General features: G+C 46.6%; 1 protein-coding gene across 1 annotated transcript in view; it reads right to left on the reverse strand.

Annotated features, from left to right (window-relative positions):
* Positions 1–6,991: 6,991 nt before the first annotated feature.
* The window catches only part of LOC115458877 (CMP-N-acetylneuraminate-beta-1,4-galactoside alpha-2,3-sialyltransferase-like), a gene marked incomplete at both ends in the record, with an annotated part of 216,961 nt that continues 196,138 nt past the window's right edge, over positions 6,992–27,814 (reverse strand). Inside the window, one exon of the mRNA XM_030188715.1 lies at positions 6,992–7,138. Coding sequence (XP_030044575.1) covers positions 6,992–7,138 — 147 coding nt within the window. The remainder of the gene's footprint in view (positions 7,139–27,814) is intronic.

The following is a 27,814-nucleotide window of genomic DNA, read 5'->3' on the forward strand; positions in this document are numbered from 1 at the left end:
ATGAGATGTCTGTATTTTGTTGTAGTGGCCAAGGTGGTGTCTAGGAGTTTGTTCACGAGTTGGTATAGTTTCTTCGAGTCTTTGTAATCTGTCCCTATTTTAGTTTTATAGTATGATCTTTTGGTCTGTCTTATAGCGTATTTGTATTTTCTTTGGGTTTGTTTCCATGTGTTGAGTGTATGTTCAGCTTTTGTTTTTTTTTCCATGCTTGTTCGAGTTTCCTGGCTTGTGTTTTTAGCTTTTTCAGTTCATCGTTGAACCATGGTATCGAGTTATGCTTACGTGAGGTTCTTGTTCATAAGGGTGCTATTTCATCTAGAATGTTTTTGCACCTTTTATCCCATTCTATGAGGTAGTATATGGAGTCTGTTTGTGCTGTCCATTCATTATCTGTTGCCAGCAGTGGCGTAACCAGAAGTCAATTTTTGGGTGGGCCAACAGGTTGGATGGGTGGGCACTAGACAGTGGTGTGCTGGTAAATGTTTAACAACAGGCTCTCTCCCCGGTCCACCTCTGCGCCCCCCCCCCCCACCTCCCCTCAAAATTGCAGAGCTGGCTATAGCCGGGGAGAGAGCCTGGGGGGGGGGGGGGGGGGGGGGGGGGGGGCAATGCATTACTGTCTCCAGGAAAAAAAAATTAAATGATCCCAGGTTCCAATTTAATTCATGTTTAATGTGGGATAAAATGCCATAAATAAGTAAATAAATATAAACTTTTAATGTTGAGCACCTGATTCTCAAAGTGGACATATTCCAAACACTATAATGAAAATAAAATGATTTTTTTCTACCTTTGTTGTCTGGTGACTGTTTTTCTGATCATGCTGGCCCAGTATCCGATTCTGCTGCTATCTGTCCTCTTAACTCCGTTTCCAGGGCTTCCTTTCCATTTATTTCTTTACTTTCCTCCTTTCTTCTTCATTTCTTGCTCTATATCCATAAGTAAAAGCTGGGTCCTCTGCAGACTTGACTGTCTAGTGGATCCAACTTCTGCCTATTTTCTTCATCCATGTGCAGTTTTTCTCCTCTCTTCCTTTTCCCTCATCTCATCTCCTTCCTCATTCTTCCATCCCCTCCATCCATGTCCAGCATTTCTTCTCTCTCCCTTCCCTCTCTTCCATCCATGTCCAGCAACCCTCCTCTCCTTCTTCCACCATGTCCAGCAACCCTCCTCTCCCCTTCCCTTCATCCAGCAACCCTCCTCTCCCCTGCCCTCTCCTCTCCCCTTCTTCCACCATGTCCAGCAACCCTCCTCTCCCCTTCCCTTCATCCAGCAACCCTCCTCTCCCCTTCTTCCACCATGTCCAGCAACCCTCCTCTCCCCTTCCCTTCATCCAGCAACCCTCCTCTCCCCTGCCCTCTCCTCGCCCCTTCTTCCACCATGTCCAGCAATCCTCCTCTCCCCTTCCCTCCATCCAGCAACCCTCCTCTCCCCTTCTTCCACCATGACCAGCAACCCTCCTCTCCCCTTCCCTTCATCCAGCAACCCTCCTCTCCCCTGCCCTCTCCTCTTCTTCCACCATGTCCAGCAACCCTCCTCTCCCCTTCCCTCCATCCAGCAACCCTCCTCTCCCCTGCCCTCTCCTCTCCCTCTTCCATGTCCAGCAACCCTCCTCTCCCCTTCCCTCCATCCAGCAACCCTCCTCTCCCCTTCTTCCACCATGTCCAGCAACCCTCCTCTCCCCTTCCCTCCATCCAGCAACCCTCCTCTCCCCTTCTTCCACCATGTCCAGCAACCCTCCTCTCCCCTTCCCTCCATCCAGCAACCCTCCTCTCCCCTTCTTCCACTAAGTCCAGCAACCCTCCTCTCCCCTTCCCTCCATCCAGCAACCTTCCTCTCCCCTTCTTCCACCATGTCCAGCAACCCTCCTCTCCCCTTCCCTCCAATCCAGCAACCCTCCTCTCCCCTTCTTCCACCATGTCCAGCAACCCTCCTCTCCCCTTCCCTCCATCCAGCAACCCTCCTCTCCCCTTCTTCCACCATGTCCAGCAACCCTCCTCTCCCCTTCCCATCCAGCAACCCTCCTCTCCCCTTCTTCCACCATGTCCAGCAACCCTCCTCTCCCCTTCCCTCCATCCAGCAACCCTCCTCTCCCCTTCTTCCACCATGTCCAGCACCCTCCTCTCCCCTTCCCTCCATCCAGCAACCCTCCTCTCCCCTTCTTCCACCATGTCCAGCAACCCTCCTCTCCCCTTCCCTCCATCCAGCAACTCTCCTCTCCCCTGCCCTCTCCTCGCCCCTTCTTCCACCATGTCCAGCAATCCTCCTCTCCCCTTCCCTCCATCCAGCAACCTTCCTCTCCCCTTCTTCCACCATGTCCAGCAACCCTCCTCTCCCCTTCCCTCCATCCAGCAACCCTCCTCTCCCCTTCTTCCACCATGTCCAGCAACCCTCCTCTCCCCTTCCCTCCATCCAGCAACCCTCCTCTCCCCTTCTTCCACCATGTCCAGCAACCCTCCTCTCCCCTTCCCTCCATCCAGCAACCCTCCTCTCCCCTTCTTCCACCATGTCCAGCAACCCTCCTCTCCCCTTCTTCCACCATGTCCAGCAACCCTCCTCTCCCCTTCCCTCCATCCAGCAACCTTCCTCTCCCCTTCTTCCACCATGTCCAGCAACCCTCCTCTCCCCTTCCCTCCATCCAGCAACCCTCCTCTCCCCTTCTTCCACCATGTCCAGCAACCCTCCTCTCCCCTTCCCTCCATCCAGCAACCCTCCTCTCCCCTTCTTCCACCATGTCCAGCAACCCTCCTCTCCCCTTCCCTCCATCCAGCAACCCTCCTCTCCCCTTCTTCCACCATGTCCAGCAACCCTCCTCTCCCCTTCCCTTCATCCAGCAACCCTCCTCTCCCCTGCCCTCTCCTCGCCCCTTCTTCCACCATGTCCAGCAATCCTCCTCTCCCCTTCCCTCCATCCAGCAACCCTCCTCTCCCCTTCTTCCACCATGACCAGCAACCCTCCTCTCCCCTTCCCTTCATCCAGCAACCCTCCTCTCCCCTGCCCTCTCCTCTTCTTCCACCATGTCCAGCAACCCTCCTCTCCCCTTCCCTCCATCCAGCAACCCTCCTCTCCCCTGCCCTCTCCTCTCCCTCTTCCATGTCCAGCAACCCTCCTCTCCCCCTTCCCTCCATCCAGCAACCCTCCTCTCCCCTTCTTCCACTATGTCCAGCAACCCTCCTCTCCCCTTCCCTCCATCCAGCAACCCTCCTCTCCCCTTCTTCCACCATGTCCAGCAACCCTCCTCTCCCCTTCCCTCCATCCAGCAACCCTCCTCTCCCCTTCTTCCACTAAGTCCAGCAACCCTCCTCTCCCCTTCCCTCCATCCAGCAACCTTCCTCTCCCCTTCTTCCACCATGTCCAGCAACCCTCCTCTCCCCTTCCCTCCAATCCAGCAACCCTCCTCTCCCCTTCTTCCACCATGTCCAGCAACCCTCCTCTCCCCTTCCCTCCATCCAGCAACCCTCCTCTCCCATTCTTCCACCATGTCCAGCAACCCTCCTCTCCCCTTCCCATCCAGCAACCCTCCTCTCCCCTTCTTCCACCATGTCCAGCAACCCTCCTCTCCCCTTCCCTCCATCCAGCAACCCTCCTCTCCCCTTCTTCCACCATGTCCAGCAACCCTCCTCTCCCCTTCCCTCCATCCAGCAACCCTCCTCTCCCCTTCTTCCACCATGTCCAGCAACCCTCCTCTCCCCTTCCCTCCATCCAGCAACTCTCCTCTCCCCTGCCCTCTCCTCGCCCCTTCTTCCACCATGTCCAGCAATCCTCCTCTCCCCTTCCCTCCATCCAGCAACCTTCCTCTCCCCTTCTTCCACCATGTCCAGCAACCCTCCTCTCCCCTTCCCTCCATCCAGCAACCCTCCTCTCCCCTTCTTCCACCATGTCCAGCAACCCTCCTCTCCCCTTCCCTCCATCCAGCAACCCTCCTCTCCCCTTCTTCCACCATGTCCAGCAACCCTCCTCTCCCCTTCCCTCCATCCAGCAACCCCTCCTCTCCCCTTCTTCCACCATGTCCAGCAACCCTCCTCTCCCCTTCTTCCACCATGTCCAGCAACCCTCCTCTCCCCTTCCCTCCATCCAGCAACCTTCCTCTCCCCTTCTTCCACCATGTCCAGCAACCCTCCTCTCCCCTTCCCTCCATCCAGCAACCCTCCTCTCCCCTTCTTCCACCATGTCCAGCAACCCTCCTCTCCCCTTCCCTCCATCCAGCAACCCTCCTCTCCCCTTCTTCCACCATGTCCAGCAACCCTCCTCTCCCCTTCCCTCCATCCAGCAACCCTCCTCTCCCCTTCTTCCACCATGTCCAGCAACCCTCCTCTCCCCTTCTTCCACCATGTCCAGCAACCCCTTCCCTCCATCCAGCAACCCTCCTCTCCCCTTCTTCCACCATGTCCAGCAACCCTCCTCTCCCCTTCCCTCCATCCAGCAACCCTCCTCTCCCCTTCTTCCACCATGTCCAGCAACCCTCCTCTCCCCTTCCCTCCATCCAGCAACCCTCCTCTCCCCTTCTTCCACCATGTCCAGCAACCCTCCTCTCCCCTTCCCTCCATCCAGCAACCCTCCTCTCCCCTTCTTCCACCATGTCCAGCAACCCTCCTCTCCCCTTCTTCCACCATGTCCAGCAACCCTCCTCTCCCCTTCCCTCCATCCAGCAACCCTCCTCTCCCCTTCTTCCACCATGTCCAGCAACCCTCCTCTCCCCTTCCCTCCATCCAGCAACCCTCCTCTCCCCTTTTTCCACCATGTGCAGCAACCCTCCTCTCCTCTCCCATCTGCCCTGTTTCCTTCCTGCCCCCCCCCCCGTACCTTTAAATATTATAGTTTTGCTGGAGTCGCGGGCAGCCGGCATTGAAGACATCGGCAGGCTTACGCCGGTTCCAGCAGCCTTCCCTTCCCTCGTTGCAAGTCGGATGATGGCTCCGCCCTCGTAGAAACAGGAAATACGTCAGAAGATGGCGGAGCCATCATCCGACTTGCAACGAGGGAAGGGAAGGCTACTGGAACCGGCGTAAGCCTGCCGATGTCTTCAATGCCGGCTGCCCGCGACTCCAGCAAAACTGTAATATTTAAAGGTATGGCGGGCGGTGGGGCAGGATGGGGGGCGGGATGGGGAGGCAGATGCTGGATCGGAGCTCAGCCTGCTCCCTCCGCTCCGCTGCCTCCACTGCTGGGTGGGCCTGAACCAAAACTGGGTGGGCCTGGGCCCATGCAGGCCCACCCGTGGCTACGCCCCTGGTTGCCAGAATGTTTTTGTGTCTACTTGACCTCTTGTGCTGTAGGTTGTGTGCTCTTGTATACGGTATGAACCCTTTTTCCGCCAGTTTAGGGATAGGTTTAGTTTGTATTTATTTATTTGTTTCATTTGTATCCCACATTTTTCCACCTATTTGCAGGCTCAATGTGGCTTACATGGTACCGTAATGGCGTTCGCCAGTTGTGGTGTGAACAAATATAGGTGTTATTGATGGTAAAAGGATCGTGTTTGGTAGATACATAGGGGAAGTTAGGGAGAGGGGATGAGGGTTAAGGTGTGTCCATTACAGTCTTTGGTTTTGCAGTGTCACAGGAACTTGGATTTTTATGTTGTGTCGGTGGGATATGCCTTTTTGAACAGGTTTGTTCAGATCCCTTATTTTATCATCCTCACTTTAATATTTCCTTATCTCTTGTTTGTCCTGTTTGTCTGTCCTAATTAGACCGTAAGCTCTGTCGAGCAGGGACTGTCTCTTCATGTTCAAGTGTACAGCACTGCGTACGTCTAGTAGCGCTTTAGAAATGATAGTAGTAGTAGTAGTAGTAGTTCTTTCCGAAAACCTAGGTGGTTGTACGTTGTTTTTACTATTTTGGCAGTGCGTTCCATAGTTATGCGCTTAAGTAAGAAAAGCTGGATTGGATGCATAAGTTGATTTGTATTTGAGTCCTTTAGTACTTGGGTAGTGGAGATTTAGGTACGTTCGTGCTGATCTTGTAGTGTTTCTGATTGGTAGGTCTATGAGGTCTATCATGTATCTTGGGAGTTCTCCATAGTGTTTCTGTCCATTTAATATCTGTTATTATTAGGTTCTGATCAGTTGAAAGTTTATGCGAGATGAGGTCGAGTGTGTGCCCTTTGACGTGTGTTGCTTGCATATGTGGCCATTTGAGATCCCATAAGTGGAGGACTTCCTTACATTCTCGTGTGTAGAGTAACGAGTAAACGATAAAACTCAAAGCAAACAGTTCTCAATGTTAAAATGAAGTACTCCAAAAATTAGGAGGAAAAAGCTTCAAAGAGCTCCAGGAATGTTAGCCTTCGGAGCTAAGTCTCTTCATCATCGGCATTAAAAAAACCTCCTATTGTACACAAACTGTTTGCTGTTAAATGACTGGTTGCTGATTTTACTTGTAGACTTTAAAAATTTCAATAAAAATTGAAGCAGTTTGTGTACAATTGGAGGTTTTTTATGACGATGAAGAAGAGATTTAGCTCCGAAGGCTAACATGCCCGGAGCTCTTTGAGGCTTTTTCCTCCTATTTTTTGAATACTTCTTCATTATAACACTGAGAACTGTTTGAGTTTTGGTTTCTGTATAGACCATCTTCCATCTGTAGGCATGTTGAAGTCCCTAAGCATGAGTGTCAGTGAAGAGTCGGTTTGCTAGCTTAAACTTAATCTTCAAGAGAATTAGTCTAAATTTAATTTATTATCATTTTTTAACTTTTAAGGGGAGCAGGAGGGGAAGACCATGGGAATTCTGAGGGAGAAATTCAAAGAATGAACAAAGTACTCTTAGCAGCAAGAAGAAAAAAATCTTGAGGCAAAACGCATGCTCTGCATGTGGTTCTCAGCTTTGATAAATGACATACCAGTAACTCACAAGGGTGGCCGAGTTATTCTGCTTGTTACCAGAGAAAACATAACTGCGGTCAGCTTACTGAAAGAGTCCTGAAATATCACACCATGTCAGTGGCTGGAAAAGGAAGCTGGGAGCTCTCTGCATTGACGTGGTCTTACCTCTTTGATGGCAGACATCTTGATGGTCTCATAGTAGTGAAGAGGTGCACTGGGAGAGTTCATGTTGTAGCCAAATCCAGCAACAGCCACTTCATCACAGTTGTGGAGAGCCATAGTTACTGCTACACTGCCTAGTGTTGGGATATTCTGCGTGAAATGATAAAACAAAAAGACTATTACCTCTTATTTTATTTATTTAAAATATTTGTAATCTACTCAATCCAATGTTCTGGGGTGGTGGTGGGGGGAGGGTGTACAAGCAAACATTCATAAGACAATCAAACATGCAATAAAAACAAATACAAATAAAAAGATTGATAGGACCTTTGTCCTAAGTCTGAAGATTTCAATGGTGGTAATTTTAGAAATTCTATTTTTGTTTTGGACCTTTGAAAACTGGCATTTAGACGTCTGTATTGTATGTATGGATGTCCAAAAGCTGCATATGGACATCTCACACTGCAGTATGTCCATATTTCAAGGGGGAGTGGTCTAGGCAAGTTTTGGGCAGAAGTTAGGAGGACCCAAAATATGGATGTTGAACTCTGATTACAGACAGGAAAAGGAAGTCCAAGTCTAAAAAGATGGACATCCAGGTTACAGAAAGGTTGAACAGCTGTCCACTGCAAGAAAGATGGCCGCTGTGTAGACATCGCGTGGCTGGTGCTGCTCCCAAAACCTGCTCACATCGTGGCCTGTAACGGAGCCGTTTTGGTGTTTGCCCCAGACAGAGAACAAAGTTGGGGTGCAGCCGTTGGGTACTTGGAGGGTACTTCAAGTCACTTCACTGGCTCCCTGTCCGCTTCCGCGTACAGTTCAAACTTCTCTTACTGACCTTTAAATGCATCCATTCTGCAGCCCCCCATTACCTCTCCTCTCTCCCTACATTCCTCCCCGTAAACTCCGCTCGCTGGACAAATCTCTCTTGTCATCCCCCTTCTCCTTCACTGCTAATTCCAGGCTTCGTTCCTTTTCCCTCGCGGCACCTTATGCCTGGAATGGACTTCCTGAGCCTGTACACCTAGCTCTATCTCTACCTATTTTCAAATCTATGCTGAAAACCCACCTTTTCACCACTGCTTTTGGCTCCTAACCACTACTCAGTTTCCCTATCCTTGTTCCTTCTCACCCAGTACTTTCCTCGCCCTTAATTGTCTGTCTGTATTTTTAGATTGTAAGCTCTATCGAGCAGGGACTGTCTCTCTGTGTCAGGTGTTCAGCGCTGCGTGCGTCTGGTAGCGCTATACAAATGTTAATAATAATAATAATAAGGCAAGATGGCGTCTGAATAGGACGTGTGTGAAACAGCTCCTCACTCAACTCCCTCTTGCTGTTTTTTTTTTCCTTAAAAAAATACATTTCCATGCCCAAGAGAAGGGGCAAACAGAGGGCTTACCCTGCTCCCTCTGCAAGACAGGAATTGGGACCGATGGACCGTTTCACTGTTCCCAGAGTAGAATTGACTGGGCAACAACCCTTGCTGCAGGAGGGATCGATGAGAGGAGAACCGACCTACCTGCCTGAGGGAGAGACCACTCTGAGCCCAGAGGAACGGAGTCCTCCTTCGATGCCGGCAATGCTGGCAGACCAGAGCCCTGGATTGACTAGACCCGATGAGGAGATGTCTGATCTGGGAGCAGGGGCAGACTCTGCTAGCAGAACGCCGAGTGCAGCAGTGCTGGTGGTTACTGCTGAGAATACCGAAGGAGTAGGAGTTGAATCACAAGAGAGCAAGACTGGCTCTAAGAAAGGAGCTCAGGAAGAGGTAACATTGAAATTATTTCCTAAAAAAACGGAGAAAATAACCCTAGAAAAAATTTGGGATGCTTCGGAATGTTTAGAAGATTCTTTAACCCAGAAATGATCTCCAACAGTTAAAGTTACTCAATCAAATCAAGCTAAAATAGTAGACTTGGAAAAACAGTTGGAACAAACTAAAACTTTTGAACAAACAATTATACTTGAAACAAATCAAATTAAAGAGAGTCAAATAACTTTAATAAAAGAAAATGTATATTTACATAGGAAAATAGAAACTTTAGAAAATCTACAAAGGATGAAAACATTGAGATTTATACATTTTCCTAAAGTTCCAGCAGTGGCTCCTTTAATAACATTTAAAAGATATCTTTCTGAAGTATTAAAAATTACTGAACAATTGTTTCCACCTGTAGCAAGGATTTATTATTTGGCTCCCTATGTTAAGAAACCAAGTGAGCGCATAATACCATCTATGGAAACCCCATTTGAGGAGCTAAATTTGAATTTATCACAAACAATTGAAGATGAACTATGTGCAGTACAACCTGCTACATTAATTATAGACTTTGTTCTACAGCCGGATCGGGACTGGATCTTGAAAACTTTCTTTAAACATAGACATGAAGTCTTTCTGAATTGCAAAGTCAAAGTATTTCCTGATATTGCTAGACAAACTCAGAAAAGACGTCAGTCTTTTTTGAAACTTCGTGATCGTGTATTGTTACAGGGGGGAATTTTCTGGCTTAATTTTCCTTGTAAATGTGTTGTTAAATTTCAATCTATTAAATATGTTTTCTATGAGAGTGATCAGTTAGCAAAATTCCTGGACTCCAGACAAGAACCTGCCGTAAACTCTCTGGTGCTTCCTCCATTAGAATCTACTCCGTGATAGGATAAGTGGGAATATGTTCTATTCATTTTTTCCTATGTTAACCAATTTTTGAATAGTGCCTTGCCTATAATTGTGGACTTTAGCAGTAATTATCATTTAATAGATTTTCTTTATAAAATATTTTCTTGTATGGTATGGTAATACTCCTTTTCTGTACAAGTGTTCCTTGTAAAATTCATTAAAATTACAAATAAAATAAAATAAATAATAATAATAATAATAATTAAAGCACAACATCTCCTTAATCTTCCAGTGTTTCCTGTCTCCCTTCCTCTCCCCTGAATGTGAAACCAGCAAGGGATAACAGGCTCTATGACAGCTTCAGGTATTAAGAACATTCTTATGAGAGCAGCATGCAAGTCTGAGGAGTAGCCTAGTAGTGCAGTGGACTGAGAATTACGGGGCTCAGGTTCAAATTCCACTTCAGCAACTTAAAAAAAAATTGTGAGCCCTCCAGGAACAGAAAAATACCTACTGTACCTGAATATATAAAGTTTCAAGTTTATTATGACTTGATATAACATCCTCTGAGGAACCTTTCAGAGCAGTTAATACTACACCCTGTCCTTTATCCTCACCTATTTATTCCCTTACCCTTAATTGTTCTGTCTGTTTACCTGTCTTATCTAGATTGTAAGCTCTTTGAGCAGGACTGTCTTTTTGTGTATGGTGTACAGTGCTGCGTATGCCTTGTAGCACTATAGAAATGATAAATAGTAGTAGTAGTAGAACGGAAATACATTTTAAGATAGGAAAGAGGAAATAGAGATTGGCCATGAGCCTGGAGGTTATTGAAGTGGTGTACATTCAAGTACAGAAGGTATTTTTCTGTTCTTGAATGGTTCAAATTTAAAAAAAAAATCGCAGATAGCTGAAGTGGGATTTGAATCTGGGTCCCCTGAATCTCAACCCCCTGCTCTAACCATTAGGCCACTCCTTTGCTCTGCACTGAAGTCTTGAAAGCTTTTCTAAAATCAAGAAGACCGAGACACTTGATGGTGTTGGCCTGCGGGAAATGTCTGACCTGCAACTGTTGCTCCACTGGTGGGCTAATTTTCAAAAGAGAAGGACGCCCATCTTTTGACATAAATCGGAAGATGGACGTCCTTCTCCCAGGATCGTCCAAATCGGTATAATCGAAAGCCGATTTTGGATGTCCCAAACTGCTTTCCATCGCAGGGATGGCCAAAGTTCAAAGGGGCGTGTCGGAGGCATAACGAAGGCGGGACTTGGGCATGCCTAACACTTGGACATCCTTGACCCATAATCGAAAGAAACAAAGACATCCCTGACGAGCACTTGTACAACTTTACCTGGTCATGTTTTTCTTACAACCAAGGCACAAAACGTTGCCTGAAATGACCAGGTGACCACCAGAGAGAATCGGAGATGACTTCCCCTTACTACCCCAGTGGTCACAAACCCCCTCCCACCCTCAAAAAATATCTTTAAAAATATTGTCAGCCTCAGATGTCATACTCAGGTCCATCACAGCAGTATGCAGGTCCCTGGAGCAGTTTTAGTGGGTGCAGTGCACTTCAGGCAGGCGGACCCAGGCCCATACCCCCCCCTCTACCTGTTACATTTGTGGAGGAAACAGCAAGCCCTCCAAAACCCACCACAAACCTACTGTACCCACATCTAGGTGCCCCCCTTCACCAGTAAGGGCTATGGTAGTAGTGTACAGTTGTGGGTAGTGGGTTGGGGGGGGGGGGGGTTGGGGGCTCAGCACACAAGGTAAGGGAGCTATGTATCTGGGAGCAATTTATTAAGTTTACTGCAGTGCCCCCTAGGGTGACCGGTTGGTGTCCTGGCATGTCAGGGGGACCAGTGCACTAGAAATGCTGGCTCCTCCCATGACCAAATGGCTTGCATTTGGTCGTTTCTGAGATGGATGTCCTTGGTTTCGAAAATAGCTGAAAATCAGAAACGTCCATGTCTAGGGACGACCATCTCTAAGGACGACCAAATTTCAGGATTTGGACGTCCCTGACCGTATTATCGAAATGAAAGATGGACGTTCATCTTGTTTCGAAAATACGGGTTTCCCTGCCCCTGGATCAGGACATTTTGCGAGGATGTCCAAATCGAAACAAGGACGTCCCTTTCGAAAATGCCCCTCTGAGTGATCCAGAGACAGTGGTGTACCAAGGGAGGGGTGGAGGGTGTGGTCCGCCCTGGGTGCAGGCAGTAAGGAGGTGCACTAAGAAGTCACGTGGCTGTCGGCTCTGCTGGTCCCCTGCTCCAGAATAGGAAGTTGACATCAGACGGGAAAGGAGACTGGCAGAGCCAACAACCAAGCAACTGCTCAGCGTAACCCCTTACTGCTTGGATGGAGGGAGGGTGTGGGGGGGGGGGGTGTGATGCACCTGGAGAAGGGAGGTGCTCAATAACAGCAACCAAGCTAGGTATACCACTGTCCAGAGGTTGGTGCAGGTACTATAAGACATGCCCCTGCCTTGCTGTCATCAAGCGACCTTAGCATCAAATGGGCATGCCAGGCCTATTGGGAGCCCCTCGGAACACTGTAGGAGCTTTTTTTTTTTTTTTTTTAAGAAATTTGTGAGTCCAGAACTTGTCAACTTTGAGAACTCAAAATGTAAGTGCATTTATATTATTTTTCCTAATATGGGTAAAAGCCAGACTGAAGGTGATGGCAACTGGACTGTACAGGTCTTTATCTGCCGTCATTTACTATGTTACTATGTTCTAATACTCCTGTAAAGATTCCTATGGACAAACGAGTTTTGATGGGGTCAGTTTCTGCTTCCTGACTAAACTGAACAAATCTGCGAGTGGTGTATATTTCAACTGCACAGGTCCCCTTCTCCAGCCCCAACCCCTCCCTTGGAGTGACAGTCCAGGGGGAAGCTGGAGCACCTGTGCAAGTAATACTTTTAACGGAGGGAGGCTCTGGTGTTTCACTACCTAAGCCATTATTTTTTCTAATGGCATGGAGGACCAAGTGGGACCACCATTAGATTCACAAGATATTCTCGCAAAGAAAGTTGCGAGAAGTTTGGACAGTAGGTATCAGAATTGAAGCAGTTATGTCAGTTTCCCCAAGAGACTGTGACTAAGGGCCTCTTTTATCAAGCCAGGCTAGTGGTTCATGTGGGGAAAAGCCAAAGAGTCCATTCAAAGTGAATGGGCTTTGTCAGCATTACCGCACCGGAAGCCACTAGCGCAGCTTGATAAAAGACACCTAAGTTGGAGGAGGTGGACAAAATATTTCTTCAGCTTGAAAAAAATTTTCAATTGGTGGAATCTCAGGTCTCTACTTTGCAATCTGTGAGTTCCTTGGCAAATAAGGGACAGCCTTTCTACTCATTTTAGGGTAGGATGGCTGGAAAATTTCCCAAGTACATAAAACATAGTAACATACTAAGTGACAGCAGATAAAGGCCTGCATGGTCCATCCAGTCCACCCAACAGTCACATTCATTATTAATTCAGGATTAAATCAACAATGAACATGATATTATATACTTGATCATGGTCTTTCTTTGTTGTTTCTGGGATATAGACCGTACACGTCTGCCTGGCTCTGTCCTTATAGACCGTACACGTCTGCCTGGCTCTGTCCTTATGTTCCAATTATTGGAGTTGCTGTCAAAGACCACTTCAGCCTATATAAATCTGTCTTGTCATTTGCGGGTCACAGTCTATAAAAGTCTGCCCGGCATTGTCCTCAAATTCCAAATTACTGGAGTTTTCATTGAAGCTCTCTCCAGCCCATCCTAAACCAGACTGCTATTTGCAGGCCTCCTGAATATACAAGCCAGCCCAGCACCAGCCTTAGTTGATACAGCCAGAGTTGCCATCTAAGCACCACTTGACATACAAACACATATGCAACCCTTTAAGTTTTATTTTTTATACCATTCATTTTCTAAATACAGATCCTCCGTGTTCATCCCATGCCTTTTTGAATTCTGCCACTGCATCAACCCACCTTCTCTGAGAAAAAGAATTTTCTGACATTACTCTTAAGTCTACCACCCCACAACCTCAATTCATGTCCTCTAGTTTTACCAGTTTCCCTTCTCTGGAAAATATTTATTTCTATATTAATACCTTTCAAGAATTTAAATGTCTGTATCATATCTCTCCTCTCCTCTAGGGTATACATATTCAGGTCTTCCAGTCACTTCTCATATGTCTTTTGGCGCAAGCCCTATATCATTTTTGTTGCCTTCCTCTAGACCGTTTCAAGTCTTCTTACATCTTTAGCAAGATGCGGTCTCCACAATTGAACACAATACTCTAAATGGGGCCTCACCAAAAACTTGTACAGGGCATCAACACCTCCTTTCTTCTGCTGGTTACCCCTCTCTCTATACAGTCTAGCATTCTTTTTGCCACGGCCATCATCTTGTCACACTGTTTCGTCGCCTTCAGATCCTCAGATACTCTCATTCCAAGGTTCCTCTCCTTGTCTGTGCGTATCAGCCTCTCACCACCTAACACATAAGTCTCCCTTGGATTTCTACTCCCTAAGTGCATCACTTTCCACTTCTTTGCATTGAATTATAATTGCCAAACATTAGACCATTCTTCTAACTTTTGCAGATTTTTTTCATGTCTTCCACTCCCTCTGTTAAAAATCTTGGTATCAACATTAAATATTTAGGGGTAAAATATGTTTTCTTTGAACCCGAACACCTAAAACAATTTATTCTACAGAAAAAACTACTATAATGCTTTTTGAATCTAAACCGTTATGTTTTGCCCTAAGATTAGGATGTGGGGAGATTATATATATATTTGGGGTTTGTTTAATCTGCTATTGCTTTATTTCAATCTTGTGATGTAACTTACTAAATTTCTTTCTCCTAAGATAACGGCTCTTAGCCCCTCCAATTTGGTGGTCTAATATAAGTTTGTAATATTTTCCTCTTTTATTTTGCCTAATTATGTGATCATTTCTTAACTGTATTACCTATTCAAGTAGTAAATGCTTGTAAAAATGTGAAAATGAAAAATGAAAAAAAAAAAAAAAAAAAAATCTTGGTATCATCTGCAAAAAGGCATACATTAACTTCTAACCCTACGGCAATGTCGTTCACAAAAATACTGAACAGATTCGGCGCCAGCACCGATCCTTGAGGCACTCCACTACTCACTTTTCATCAGGGCCACCGAGAGACTAGGCCAGGCCCAGGAGAAGGCCGCCCCCGGGGCCCCCCCACCCGAGGTCGCCGGGCCTCCCTCCACTCGCCACCGGGCCCTCTCTCCACCCCTGGGCCCTCTGCACTGACCTTAAGCGCCTCACCTTCGAAAGCGCAGCAACAAGCAGTGGCAGACCACTCCTTCCTTCCGTGTCCCGCCCTCGTGGAAGTTAAGTCAGACGAGGGCGGGACACAGAAGGAAGGAGTGGTCTGCTGCTGCTTGCTGCTCTTTCGAAGGTGAGGCGCTTAAGTTCAATGCCAGGGAGCGATGGAGGGTGGGCAGGCCGGACTGCGGCGGCGACACCGGCACCCCCCCCCCCCCCGGAGGCCCGGGGAATTTTGTCCCCATCCCCCCCTCTCGGCGGCCCTGCTTTTCATTCCTCCGAGTCAATTCCATTAACTACCACCATCTGGTGTCTGCCTGTCAACCAGTTCCTAATCCAGTTCACCACTTTGGGTCCTAACTTCAGCCTGTCAAGTTTATTCAAGGGTCTCCTATGAGGAACTGTGTCAAAGGCTTTGCTGAAATCTAAGTAGATTACATCTAGCGCATGTCCTCAATCCAATTCTCTTGTCACCTAGTCAAAGAATTCAATCAGCTTCATTTGGCACTATTTACCTTTGATAAAACTATGTTGTCTCGGATCTTGTAATCTATTGGATTCCAGGAAATTCACTATCCTTTCTTTCACCATCACTTCCTTTACTTTTCCAAACCTAAAGACTGGTGCATATAACAAGAACAGTCTAATTCAGGGACCTGGTCTTGCAGATATTTTTGATAGCATTTGAGAAGGACCGAATGCTGAGCATCCAACCAATAGGCATAAGTACATAAGTACATAAGTAGTGCCATACTGGGAAAGACCAAAGGTCCATCTAGCCCAGCATCCTGTCACCGACAGTGGCCAATCCAGGTCAAGGGCACCTGGCACGCTCCCCAAACGTAAAAACATTCCAGACAAGTTATACATAAAAATGCGGAATTTTTCCAAGTCCATTTAATAGCGGTCTATGGACTTGTCCTTTAGGAATCTATCTAACCCCTTTTTAAACTCCGTCAAGCTAACCGCCCGTACCACGTTCTCCGGCAACGAATTCCAGAGTCTAATTACACGTTGGGTGAAGAAAAATTTTCTCCGATTCGTTTTAAATTTACCACACTGTAGCTTCAACTCATGCCCTCTAGTCCTAGTATTTTTGGATAGCGTGAACAGTCGCTTCACATCCACCCGATCCATTCCACTCATTATTTTATACACTTCTATCATATCTCCCCTCAGCCGTGTCAGAGGCGTAGCGAAGGTGGGACTTGGCCATGCCTAACACATGGGCGTCCTCGATCCATAATGGAAAAAAAAGGGCGTCCCTGACGAGCACTTGGCCGACTTTACCTGGTCCTGTTTTTCTTACGACCAAGGCACAAAAAGGTTTCCGAAATGACGAGATGACCACCGGAGAGAATCAGGGATTACCTCCCCTTACTCCCCTAGTGGTCACTAATCCCCTCCCACCCTCAAAAAATATCTTTAAAAATATTTTGTGCCAGCCTCTATGCCAGCCTCAAATGTCATACAGCAGTATGCAGGTCCCTGGAGCAGTTTTAGTGGGTGCAGTGCACTTCAGGCAGGCGGACCTAGGCCCATCCCCTCCCTACCTGTTACACTTGTGGTGGTAAATGTGAGCCCTCCAAAACCCACCACCAACCACTGTACCCACATCTAGGTGCCCCCTTCACCTGTAAGGGCTATGGTAGTGGTGTACAGTGGTGGGTAGTAGGTTTTGGGGGCTCAGCACACAAGGTAAGGGAGCTATGTTCCTGGGAGCAATTTCTGAAGTCCACTGCAGTGCCCCCTAGGGTGCCCGGTTGGTGTCCTGGCATGTCAAGGGGACCAGTGCACTACGAATTCTGGCTCCTCCCACGACCAAAGGGCTTGCATTTGGTCGTTTCTGAGATGGGCCTCCTTAGTTTCCATTATCGCCGAAAATCAGAAACGACTAAGTCTAGGGACGACCATCTCTAAGGACAACCTAAATGTCAACATTTGGGCGTCCACGACTGTATTATCGAAACGAAAGATGGATGTCCATCTTGTTTCGATAACACGGGTTTCCCTGCCCCTGCACCAGGATGTTTTGCAAGGACATCCTCAGCAAAACTTGGGCGTCCCCTTCGATTATGCCCCTCCACATCTTTTTTGAGATGCTGCGACCAGAGTTGAACACAATATTTGAGGTGCGGTCAAACCATGGACCCATACAAAGGCATTATAACGTCCTCACTTTAGTTTTCCATTCCTTTCCTAATAATATCTAACATTCTATTTGCTTTCTTAGCCACCGCAGCACACTGAGAAAGCAAACAGAATGTGCATTCACTCTGCAGCTTCTCAGTACCTCTCCACTCTTAATTCTCCTTACACTCTTCTCCGGGAATTCCATTCATTGGGTAAATTTTTCTTATCTGTACCCTTCTCCTCCACTGCTAACTCCAGACTCCGTTCCTTTTACCTTTCTGCACCATATGCCTTGAATAGACTTCCTGAGCCAGTACTTCAAGCTCCATCTCTGGCCATCTTCAAATCTAGGCTAAAAACCCATCTTTTTGAGGCTGCTTTTAACTCCTAACCCATACTCACTTGTTCAGTACCAATGCCCGTTTTATCATTCCCACTTTAAGAAATTCCCTTATCCCTTATTTGTCCCGTTTGTCTGTCCTGATTAGATTATAAGTTCTGTCGAGCAGGGACTCTCTCTTCATGTTGAAGTGTACAGCGCTGCATACGTCTAGTAGCGCTATAGAAATTGTTAAGTAGTAGTTAGTAGTAGTAGCAACTGGTAGAATTGAAAAAGAGCAGTGCCAATCAACCCAAACTCTGCCTGTAAATCTAACCAATCATTCACGTGGTATATTCCACAAGTGAGTGAAAAAAGTTGTAAGTGACCTCCTGTACGAATATGAAATAGACAGCGCCTTTTTTAGCCCACTTCATAAAGGCTGCATCTGTCATACCAGGAAAGGAAAGGGAATGGGACTTGATATACTGCCTTTCTGTGGTTACAATCAAAATGGTTTACATACTGTATACAGGTACTTATTTTGTACCTGGGGCAATGGAGGGTTAAGTGACTTTGCCCAGAATCACAAGGAGCTGCGGTGGGAATCCAACCCTATTCCCCAGGATCAAAGTTCACTGCACTAACCACTAGGCTACTCCTCTACAAATGGGAAGCAGAGGGGTAGTTCTAACTTCACTCCTGATGAGTTGGCCTAATTTCTTCCATACCATTCGAAAGGGGACATAAAAACAAGAATCAGACCAACGTAGCATATGGGCATGCAGGCATCCCCTAAGGTCACTTCCTTCATCCATGCCGAAAAGTCAGAGGTACTGTGGAACCAATCATTCACGTGGTATATTCCACAAGTGAGTGAAAAAAGTTGTAAGTGACCTCCCGTACGAATATGAGAAATGGAGCGGCAGCACCTGCAAAAGATAAAGCTACTGGGGTAGGATCAACATGTTGTACAAAGATATACGCCCAAAGAAAGGCACCTGAAAATCCTTCCACAACTGCAAATGACTGGAGGTAGCCTCCTGCATTGGCGCAAAATTGACCCAAGCAATAGCTGTCAAGTCACATAGTATCCAAACCCCAAGATATTTCCCTCCCTCCGATATTCAGCACTACTTAAATGGCCAGAACAGCTGCTGACCAGTTAAGCAGTGCTTAATCGGCTATCCACTGATATTCAGCGGGACATAACCAGCTATCCTCCACTGAATATCCCTGGTTAGTGGCTAGCAGATTGCCGGTTATATCTGCTAATTTTTAAAGTCAGTTTAGCGGGCATATTTGGCCGCATGAAAAGGTGGGATATCTTTGGCCAGTTTAAAGATAACCGGCTAAGTCTATCAACTTTGCCGGTTATCTTTAAATCAGCCAAAAATAAACCCGATATTCAATGTCGGTCACCAGAAATGGTCCAGCATTGAATATCAGGGCTCAGCGCCAACTGCAGGAGTTAGCCACAGTTCTGTCACATCTGCAGTGGTAAAGGAAGTGCCATGGATTTAGCTAGATTCAAAGTCAGGCCCGAGAATAATCAAATTCATCAATCACACTTGACACTTGCGGCAGGGACATCAAAGTTTCCAATAAAGTAAGCAACAAATCTGCGTAAGTTAAGATCTTTACTCTGGCAAATCCTAACAGCAAGCCTTATATATCTGGGTCCAGCTGTATAGCGCACAATGAAGGCTCCAAACAGAGCAATGGGAACAATGGGCAACCCTGACGAGTGCCCTGTTCAGTGGGAAAAGAGGGTGTTTGAATCAAATTCATCAGCTCCGCAACAGCCAGAGAAGTTGTACAACTGGCACACAGCTTGATAGAACAAGTCAGTAATCCCAACACACTGTAAAGCGGCAAATAAGTAATCCCATTTAACTTGATCAAAAGACTTACTGGTATCCAAATTCACCACCAGCCCCTCCGTTCCAGCTTCCTGGGCACAAGACAGAGCCAACAACAAGTGCGTACCCATTATAAAACCCTCCTGGTGGTCACCAACTAAAGAGGGCAATACTTCCTACCAAGCAAGTAGCTAGAATGCACAGAATGCGGGCCAACAGCTTCACGTCAACGTTGAACAGCAATATAGGCCTATAACACTCACAACTCGTACCCTGTTTCCCAGGCTTAGGGATCAAAGAAATTAAAGCTGCATTTGCGTACATAGAAAACGCGCCACATTGCAAGCTGTCATCATAGTAGTCTTACAAGGGACCCAGCAGTGAAGTGGTCAGCATCTTATAAAATACCGGTGAAAACCCGGTCCCGAAGTCATATGAGACTTAAGGCATTTAAAGTCCTGCTGCAACTCCTTTGCCTGCACCGGCACAATCAAATTTTCCTGCTGCTCAGAAGTTAAGACCGGCAACCCAGAATCCTCCAGATAATCACTAAGAAACAGCTCTTCATTAGTCTTGGGGGCTGCATAAAACCTCTTAAAATGTTCATAAAACTGGATCGCAATGTCTCGTGGTTGATGAAAAACCTGACCATCTGGCAACAGAAGACAAGCAACATAGCGAGATCCCTGACACTGCTTAATGACCTGGGCCAATAGCCTTCCCAGGTGACTAAGAAACCGATGAAATCGGTACTTCTGACACAGCTGCATCCTTCGAGTTCACTCACGAATTAGTGAGCTTAAAGCAGTCTGTCTTGCAAAAAAGCCTCTCAAGCTGTCTTGGTTGAGTACTGGAGTAGGGAGTAGTGTGATCAGCAGAGTTCTTCCAAAAAAACATCAAGACAAGGAATCTAGTGGAAAACAATCTTTATTCTTCAAGACCCAACACAGCACTTTGTTTCGGCAAAAAGCCTACGTCAGGGGTCTGTGTTTGAAATCACTAGAAGATATATCACGCAATGTAATCACTGGATAAAGATGTGATCCTGGAGCGGAGGTCAGCATATAAGTACACAGTACAAAGTACCAAAATGGGTTGAGTGCTGAACATAGGACCACTTTGCAAGTGCCAGCTTCTTCTCAAGATATCTTGGGCTGTTTGACACTCACGTACTGCAACAAAGACAATAATATCATCTCTAAGAACAGCTTTAGCGGTATCCCATAAGAGCTGCGGAGTGCCCAAATGTTGTTCATTAGAGGTGAGGTAATCCTGCCACTTTTTAGACAATATGCTTGAAAGCTAATATCTTCCTGCAAGTATGAAGGAAACCTCCACCCACCCTGAGGCAGGGAGAAACCACCCAAGTCAAATCGCACCCATAAAAGGAGTGATCAGACACCTCCTGTGGACCAATCTCAGTGCTGGAAATGCCAGCAAACAGAGCATGTGAGACAAGCACATAATCTGAGACCAGGTGTGATGCGCCTGAGAAAGATGGGTTTAATTTCTTTCTCCCAAGTGCAATAAGTGCCATGGATCAACCAGGTCTGGTATATTACAGAGACAGCAAACCCCTTTACTTCACTGCGTTCATCCGGAGCAGATCTCCTGCCCGTTCAATCCAATTCAAAATCCAGAACTCTATTAAGGTCACCCGCTATCACTAGTGGAGCGGTCAAATTGCAAGCCCCAATCTTGGCTAACAGTTCAAAAAAGGAGTGATCATAGACATCAAGAGAATATATCATTAACAGAAAAACTCAGTTCCCAGGTATGTAACTTTCAGAAGAAAATAACGCCCCAGGGGATTCACAAGGTAGATTTTTGTGAATGACAGCCATGCCCCTTCTTAAGTGGCATAGAAGAGAAATAGATCTCCCCCAACCAGTCCCTTTTCAATTTAAGATGTTCAGCAGTAGTCAACCTAGTTTCCTGAAGACAAGCAATGTCCCAGAAAGAATGTTCAATGACCCATCAACCATGAGAGTAGAAAAATACAAATGGGAGCAAAGGGTACAACAAAACTCCACAAAGGAAGGCTCCCTAGTGTCCCAGCCTCCACTAGGGCAGTCATCTTCTCCCTAAATGTATAAGACAAACCATCTGGAATGGACAAATGTTGGAGGAGTGGCCTAGTGGTTAGGGTGGTGGACTTTGGTCCTGGGGAACTGAGGAACTGAGTTTGATTCCCACTTCAGGCACAGGCAGCTCCTTGTGACTCTGGGCAAGTCACTTAACCCTCCATTGCCCCAGGTACAAATAAGTACCTGTATACAATATGTAAGCCGCATTGAGCATGCAATGAGTGGGAAAGCGCGGGGTACAAATGTAACAAAAAAACAAAAAAAAAAAAAGAGGAATGTAAAGAAAAACAAGCACTGGAGGGTTTTTAGCCGAAGAAGAGAGGATATTCTGTAGGTCATGAAGTAAGATTGATTGAATTTAGACCGCAGACATAGAGGTTTTTCCTCCTATGCACTTTACTTCCTCTTTGGTTATCAAGATAAATACATGAAGAATATGAGGTTCATTTACAACCACATACTTTTGTAACCACATCTATGTTTTAGAAGGCAGTTTTCATTTATTGGTGGTTGTGTTCTTAAATTTTTCAAGTCACCAGCTATAGATCTGTGGCCTTCATCCCCTTGTTGGGTAAGGTGATGGAGGGCATAGTTGCTTGCCAACTCTCGGATTACTTGAATTCCTTTTCCCTCCTACACTATTCACAATCAGGCTTTTGACCTAACAATAGTACAGGGACAGTCATTATCACACTCACTGCTAACTTCAGAAAATAAATCAGCATAGGTAGGAAAATCATTCTTCTTCAATTTGACTTGTCTAGTGCATTTGATGTGGTCAATCACAATTTGCTGCCAGCACTAATGGACAATCTAGGAATAGGCAGGAATGTATTTAATTGGGTCCAAGGATGTTTAAAAACCAGATCCTGTCAGATCAAATCACAAAGCTCTATTTCTCTCCCATTGTCACCAGAATGTGGAGTGACACAGGGCTCTCCCCTATCACCCATCCTGTTCAATATCTTGATGGCCCCTCTAGGGAAGTAAAGTTTCTGGATGGCCGAGGTTGCAAAAATTTAATTTACGCAGATGAGGGGGGGGGTGTCAAGATGGCGGCGGAGGATGTTTGAGTGGAGCGCTCCTGTGAAGCTGGCAAGGATTGTTTCTTTTTTCCTATCAATATGCCACACACTAAACGTAAAGCGGCAGTGAGAATGGTGCCCCCGCCCTCCTCAACCTCCACCCCGACCCAGCAGAACATCGAACGCTTCCTCACCGCTTCCTCGAAGAAAATGAGGGATACGGATCCCTTAGCGCTGACGACTGGAGAAGGGGAGTCAACGCTGGGAGAAGAAGTCTCCCTCTCTCCACCACCGATAACGTTGCCTCCGTGTCCAGCGTCAACTGCGGAGCTGGGGGTGATTTCTCGAACCGCCGGAAGTGCGATGAGAGACTCACCGAGCGAGGGACCAACCTCGCAGAAAACGCTGTGTTCCGAGGTAAATCCTCGTGAGAAAATTCCGGAGATCAGCCTTGAGAACATTTGGCTTTTGCTGAATAAAATGGACTTGACGTTGCAAAAAACATCAGGCGAGGTAACAACTTTTAATTCTAAGTTTGAAGATCTGAAAATAACAGTTGATTCATTGAAGCAAGAATTGGTAACTAAAGTTACAAAATTGCAACAGGAAGTTGATTTACTTCAAACATTTAGAGACAATGTAGTTAAGGACAATACAGATATACGCCGAAAGATTGAACAATTAGAAAAATTTTAACCGGCGTCTGAATTTACGATGTTTAAACTTTCCTAAACTTCCTGGTTGTACCCCAATGGACCTCTTTAAAAGATATTTGCATGAAAATCTAAAATTTCCTTTGGAAGCAATTCCGCCTACTAATAAACTATATTATATTCCGAATGCTAGAAAGGAAGTTGGAGAGAAAAAAAGGTTCTGAAAATACAAATATAGACCTGAGCAATATTTCAGAACTACTGGAGCAATCTCTTGATGAAAAAACTGAAAGAGCGACACTCATTGTCTCATTTGTATTTGAGCAAGATCTAAATGCTGTTATGAGATTATACTTCAAGAATATTAAAACCCTCTTTGGAGGTGAGAAAGTTTGGATTTATCCTGACGTAACGAAGCAGACTCAACAACAGAGAAAAGCATTTCTTGCTTTGAGGAAGAGAACTGTGGAGGTGGGGGGTTCTTTCCTCTTAGCCTATCCGTGTAAATGTTTAATAAAATTGGGTGAAACAAAATATATATTTTATTCACCAGAACAGCTCAAAGTTCTCCTGGACTCGAAGCAACTATGAGTTAACAACAATAGGAATATTCGAGGAAACGCCGCATTTGTGTAGTAATGTTGTTCTTGCAATAATCTTCTCAATTTAGAACGCCCCCCGTTATTTGGGGTCTAAGGAAGCTATAAATTTATATCCTGTAGATTATTTTCGTCTTTTTTTCCTTGTATATTTTTTCCTTTCTTATGATTGACAAAAAATAAGTATTTCTTCTGTTCAAAATTTTTTGCTGTATTACTAAGACAAGGAATTCTTGTTAAATGTTTAAATTCTAATAAATATAATAATAATAATAATTTACGCAGATGATGTAACATTTATTTCCCTTTTTACAACAACATTGAAGACATGCTGAATAATGTTAAATCTGACCTTGACCTGATGGAAAATTGGGCCTCCACCTTTAAATTAAAATTAAACAGAGAAAAAAACACAAATTCTTAATCTTATCTAACCCCTATCACACTATACATTACCATAGCTTTACCACCAATCAAGAAATTTATCCATTGGAGTCACAATTAAAGATATTAGGAGTAATAGTTTTTATTTATTACATTTGTATCCCACATTTTCCCGCATAACAGTAGGCTCAATGTGGCTCACAGGTTCCGGAGAGGAGTGTTTACCTACAGTACTCTCCTCTCCGGAACCTGTACCAACTCCGGGAATATATACAGAGTGGAAAATAGAGTAGCAGTAGGTGAAAGGAAGCTGAAAATGTTCTGGAAAACAGAATACAACACTGGGACGAATATATAAAGGGGTAAAATTGAAAGGGACGCCCAAATTTTTCTGAGGACGCACCTGCTGGACATCCCAGCGAAGGCATGGGGAAACCCACACCATCGAAACAAGATGGACGCCCATCCCTCGCCTCAACAATACGGTCGGGGACGCCAAAATCTGGAAACCTAGAATCGAGTATGTCTTTCGATGCCCAAGTTCAAGCAGCTACCGCAATATCTTCAAAACCTTGGTACAATCATTAGTACTAATCATACCCTGATTACTGTAATGCCATTTATGCCAGCTGCAAAGAATTGACTCGACGGCAGAGAAAGACCTGCACGGTCCATCCAGTCTGCTCAACAAGATAGCGAAAGCTACATACCTGTAGAAGGTATTCTCCGAGGACAGCAGGCTGATGGTTCTCACTGATGGGGTGACGTCCAGCGGCAGCCCAGGACCGGAAAATCTTCCCTAGCAACAAAAGTTTGCTAGTCTCGCGCTCCCGAGTGAACTGCACATGCGCAGCCGTCTTCCCGCCTGATCGCGAGCATGCTCGTCAGTCCAGTACATAGCTACGGAAAGGGAAGACACAACTCCGAAGGGGAGGTGGGCGGGATTGTGAGAACAATCAGCCTGCTGTCTTCGGAGAATACCTTCTACAGGTATGCAGCTTTCGCTTTCTCTGACAAGCAGGCTGCTTGTTATCACTGATGGGGTATACCTAGCCCCCAGGCTCACTCAAAACAATAAACATGGTCAATTGGGCCTTGCAACGGCGAGGACATAACTGAGATTGACCTAACATGTTAACAACTAACAGAGAGTGCAGCCTGGAACAGAATGAAAACGGGCCTAGGGGGGGAGGAGTTGGATTCTAAACTCCAAACAGGTTCTGTAACACCGACTGCCCAAACCGACTGTCGCGTCGGGTATCCTGCTGAAGGCAGTAATAAAATGTGAATGTGTGGACAGAAGACCACGTCGCAGCCTTGCAGATCTCTTCAATAGTGGCTGACTTCAAGTGGGCCACTGACGCAGCCATGGCTCTAACATTGTGAGCCGTGACATGACCCTCAAGAGTCAATCCAGCCTGGGCGTAAGTGAAGGAAATGCAATCTGCTAGCCAATTAGATATGGTGCGTTTCCCTACAGCCACACCCCTCTTGCTGGGATCAAAAGAAATAAAACAATTGGGCGGACTGGCTGTGGGGGCTTGTCCGCTCCAAATAGAAGGCCAATGCTCTTTTGCAGTCCAATGTGTGCAGTTGACGCTCAGCAGGGCGGGTATGAGGCTTGGGAAAGAATGTTGGCAAGACAACTGACTGGTTCAGATGGAACTCCGACATCACCTTTGGCAAGAACTTAGGGTGGGTGCGGAGGACTACTCGATTATGATGAAATTTGGTATAAGAAGCATGAGCTACTAGGGCTTGAAGCTCACTGACTCTGCGTGCTGAAGTTACTGCCACCAAGAAAATGACCTTCCAGGTCAAGTACTTCAGATGGCAGGAATCTAGTGGCTCAAAAGGAGGTTTCATCAGCTGGGTGAGAACGACATTGAGATCCCATGACACAGTAGGAGGTTTGATAGGGGGCTTTGACAAAAGCAAACCTCTCATAAAGCGAACAACTAAAGGCTGTCCAGAAATCGGCTTACCTTCTACACGGTAATAAAAAGCACTGATAGCACTAAGATGAACCCTTACGGAGTTGTTCTTAAGACCACTCAGACAAATGTAGAAGGTATTCAAGCAGGGTCTGTGTAGGACAAGAGCGAGGATCTAAGGCCTTGCTGTCACACCAGACGGTAAACCTCCTCCATAGAAAGAAGTAACTCTTCTTAGTGGAATCTTTCCTAGAAGCAAGCAAGACTCTGGAGACCCCCTCCGAGAGACCCAAGGAGGCAAAGTCTACGCTCTCAACATCCAAGCCGTGAGAGCCAGGGACTGGGGGTTGGGATGCAGAAGCGCCCCCTCGTTCTGAGTGATGAGGGTTGGAAAACACTCCAATCTCCACGGTTCTTCGGAGGACAACTCCAGAATAAGAGGGAACCAGATCTGACGGGGCCAGGAAGGAGCAATCAGAACCATGGTTCTGCGGTCTTGCTTGAGTTTCAGCAAAGTCTTCCCCACCAAAGGTATGGGAGGATACGCGTACAGGAGGCCCTCCCCCCAATGTAGGAGAAAGGCACCCGACGTTAGTCTGCCGTGGGCCTGAAGTCTGGAAAAGAATTGAGGGACCTTGTGATTGATCTGAGTGGCAAAAAGGTCGATCAAGCCCCACGCTTGAAAGATCTTGCGTACGACTCTCGAGTTCAGAGACCACTCGTGAGGTTGCATTATCCTGCTCAACCTGTCGGCCAGACAGCGAATGCTACATACCTGTAGAAGGTATTCTCCGAGGACAGCAGGCTGATTGTTCTCACTGATGGGTGACGTCCACGGCAGCCCCTCCAATCGGAATCTTCACTAGCAAAAGCCTTTGCTAGCCCTCGCGCGCCGATGCGCACCGCGCATGCGCGGCCATCTTCCCGCCCGAAACTGGCTCGTGCCGGCTAGTCTCATATGTAGCAAGACAAAGACTAGGGAAGACACAACTCCAAAGGGGAGGCGGGCGGGTTTGTGAGAACAATCAGCCTGCTGTCCTCGGAGAATACCTTCTACAGGTATGTAGCATTCGCTTTCTCCGAGGACAAGCAGGCTGCTTGTTCTCACTGATGGGGTATCCCTAGCCCCCAGGCTCACTCAAAACAACAACCATGGTCAATTGGGCCTCGCAACGGCGAGGACATAACTGAGATTGACCTAAAAAATTTACCAACTAACTGAGAGTGCAGCCTGGAACAGAACAAACATGGGCCTAGGGGGGTGGAGTTGGATTCTAAACCCCGAACAGATTCTGAAGCACTGACTGCCCGAACCGACTGTCGCGTCGGGTATCCTGCTGCAGGCAGTAATGAGATGTGAATGTGTGGACAGATGACCACGTCGCAGCTTTGCAAATCTCTTCAATAGTGGCTGACTTCAAGTGGGCTACCGACGCTGCCATGGCTCTAACATTATGAGCCGTGACATGACCCTCAAGAGCCAGCCCAGCCTGGGCGTAAGTGAAGGAAATGCAATCTGCTAGCCAATTGGATATGGTGCGTTTTCCCACAGCCACTCCCCTCCTGTTGGGATCAAAAGAAACAAACAATTGGGCGGACTGTCTGTTGGGCTGTGTCCGCTCCAGGTAGAAGGCCAATGCTCTCTTGCAGTCCAATGTGTGCAGCTGACGTTCAGCAGGGCAGGAATGAGGACGGGGAAAGAATGTTGGCAAGACAATTGACTGGTTCAGATGGAACTCCGACACCACCTTTGGCAAGAACTTAGGGTGAGTGCGGAGGACTACTCTGTTATGATGAAATTTGGTGTAAGGGGCCTGGGCTATCAGGGCCTGAAGCTCACTGACTCTACGAGCTGAAGTAACTGCCACCAAGAAAATGACCTTCCAGGTCAAGTACTTC

This window comes from Microcaecilia unicolor, unplaced genomic scaffold, assembly GCF_901765095.1.
Source record: "Microcaecilia unicolor unplaced genomic scaffold, aMicUni1.1, whole genome shotgun sequence".
Taxonomy (NCBI): Eukaryota; Metazoa; Chordata; class Amphibia; order Gymnophiona; family Siphonopidae; genus Microcaecilia; species Microcaecilia unicolor.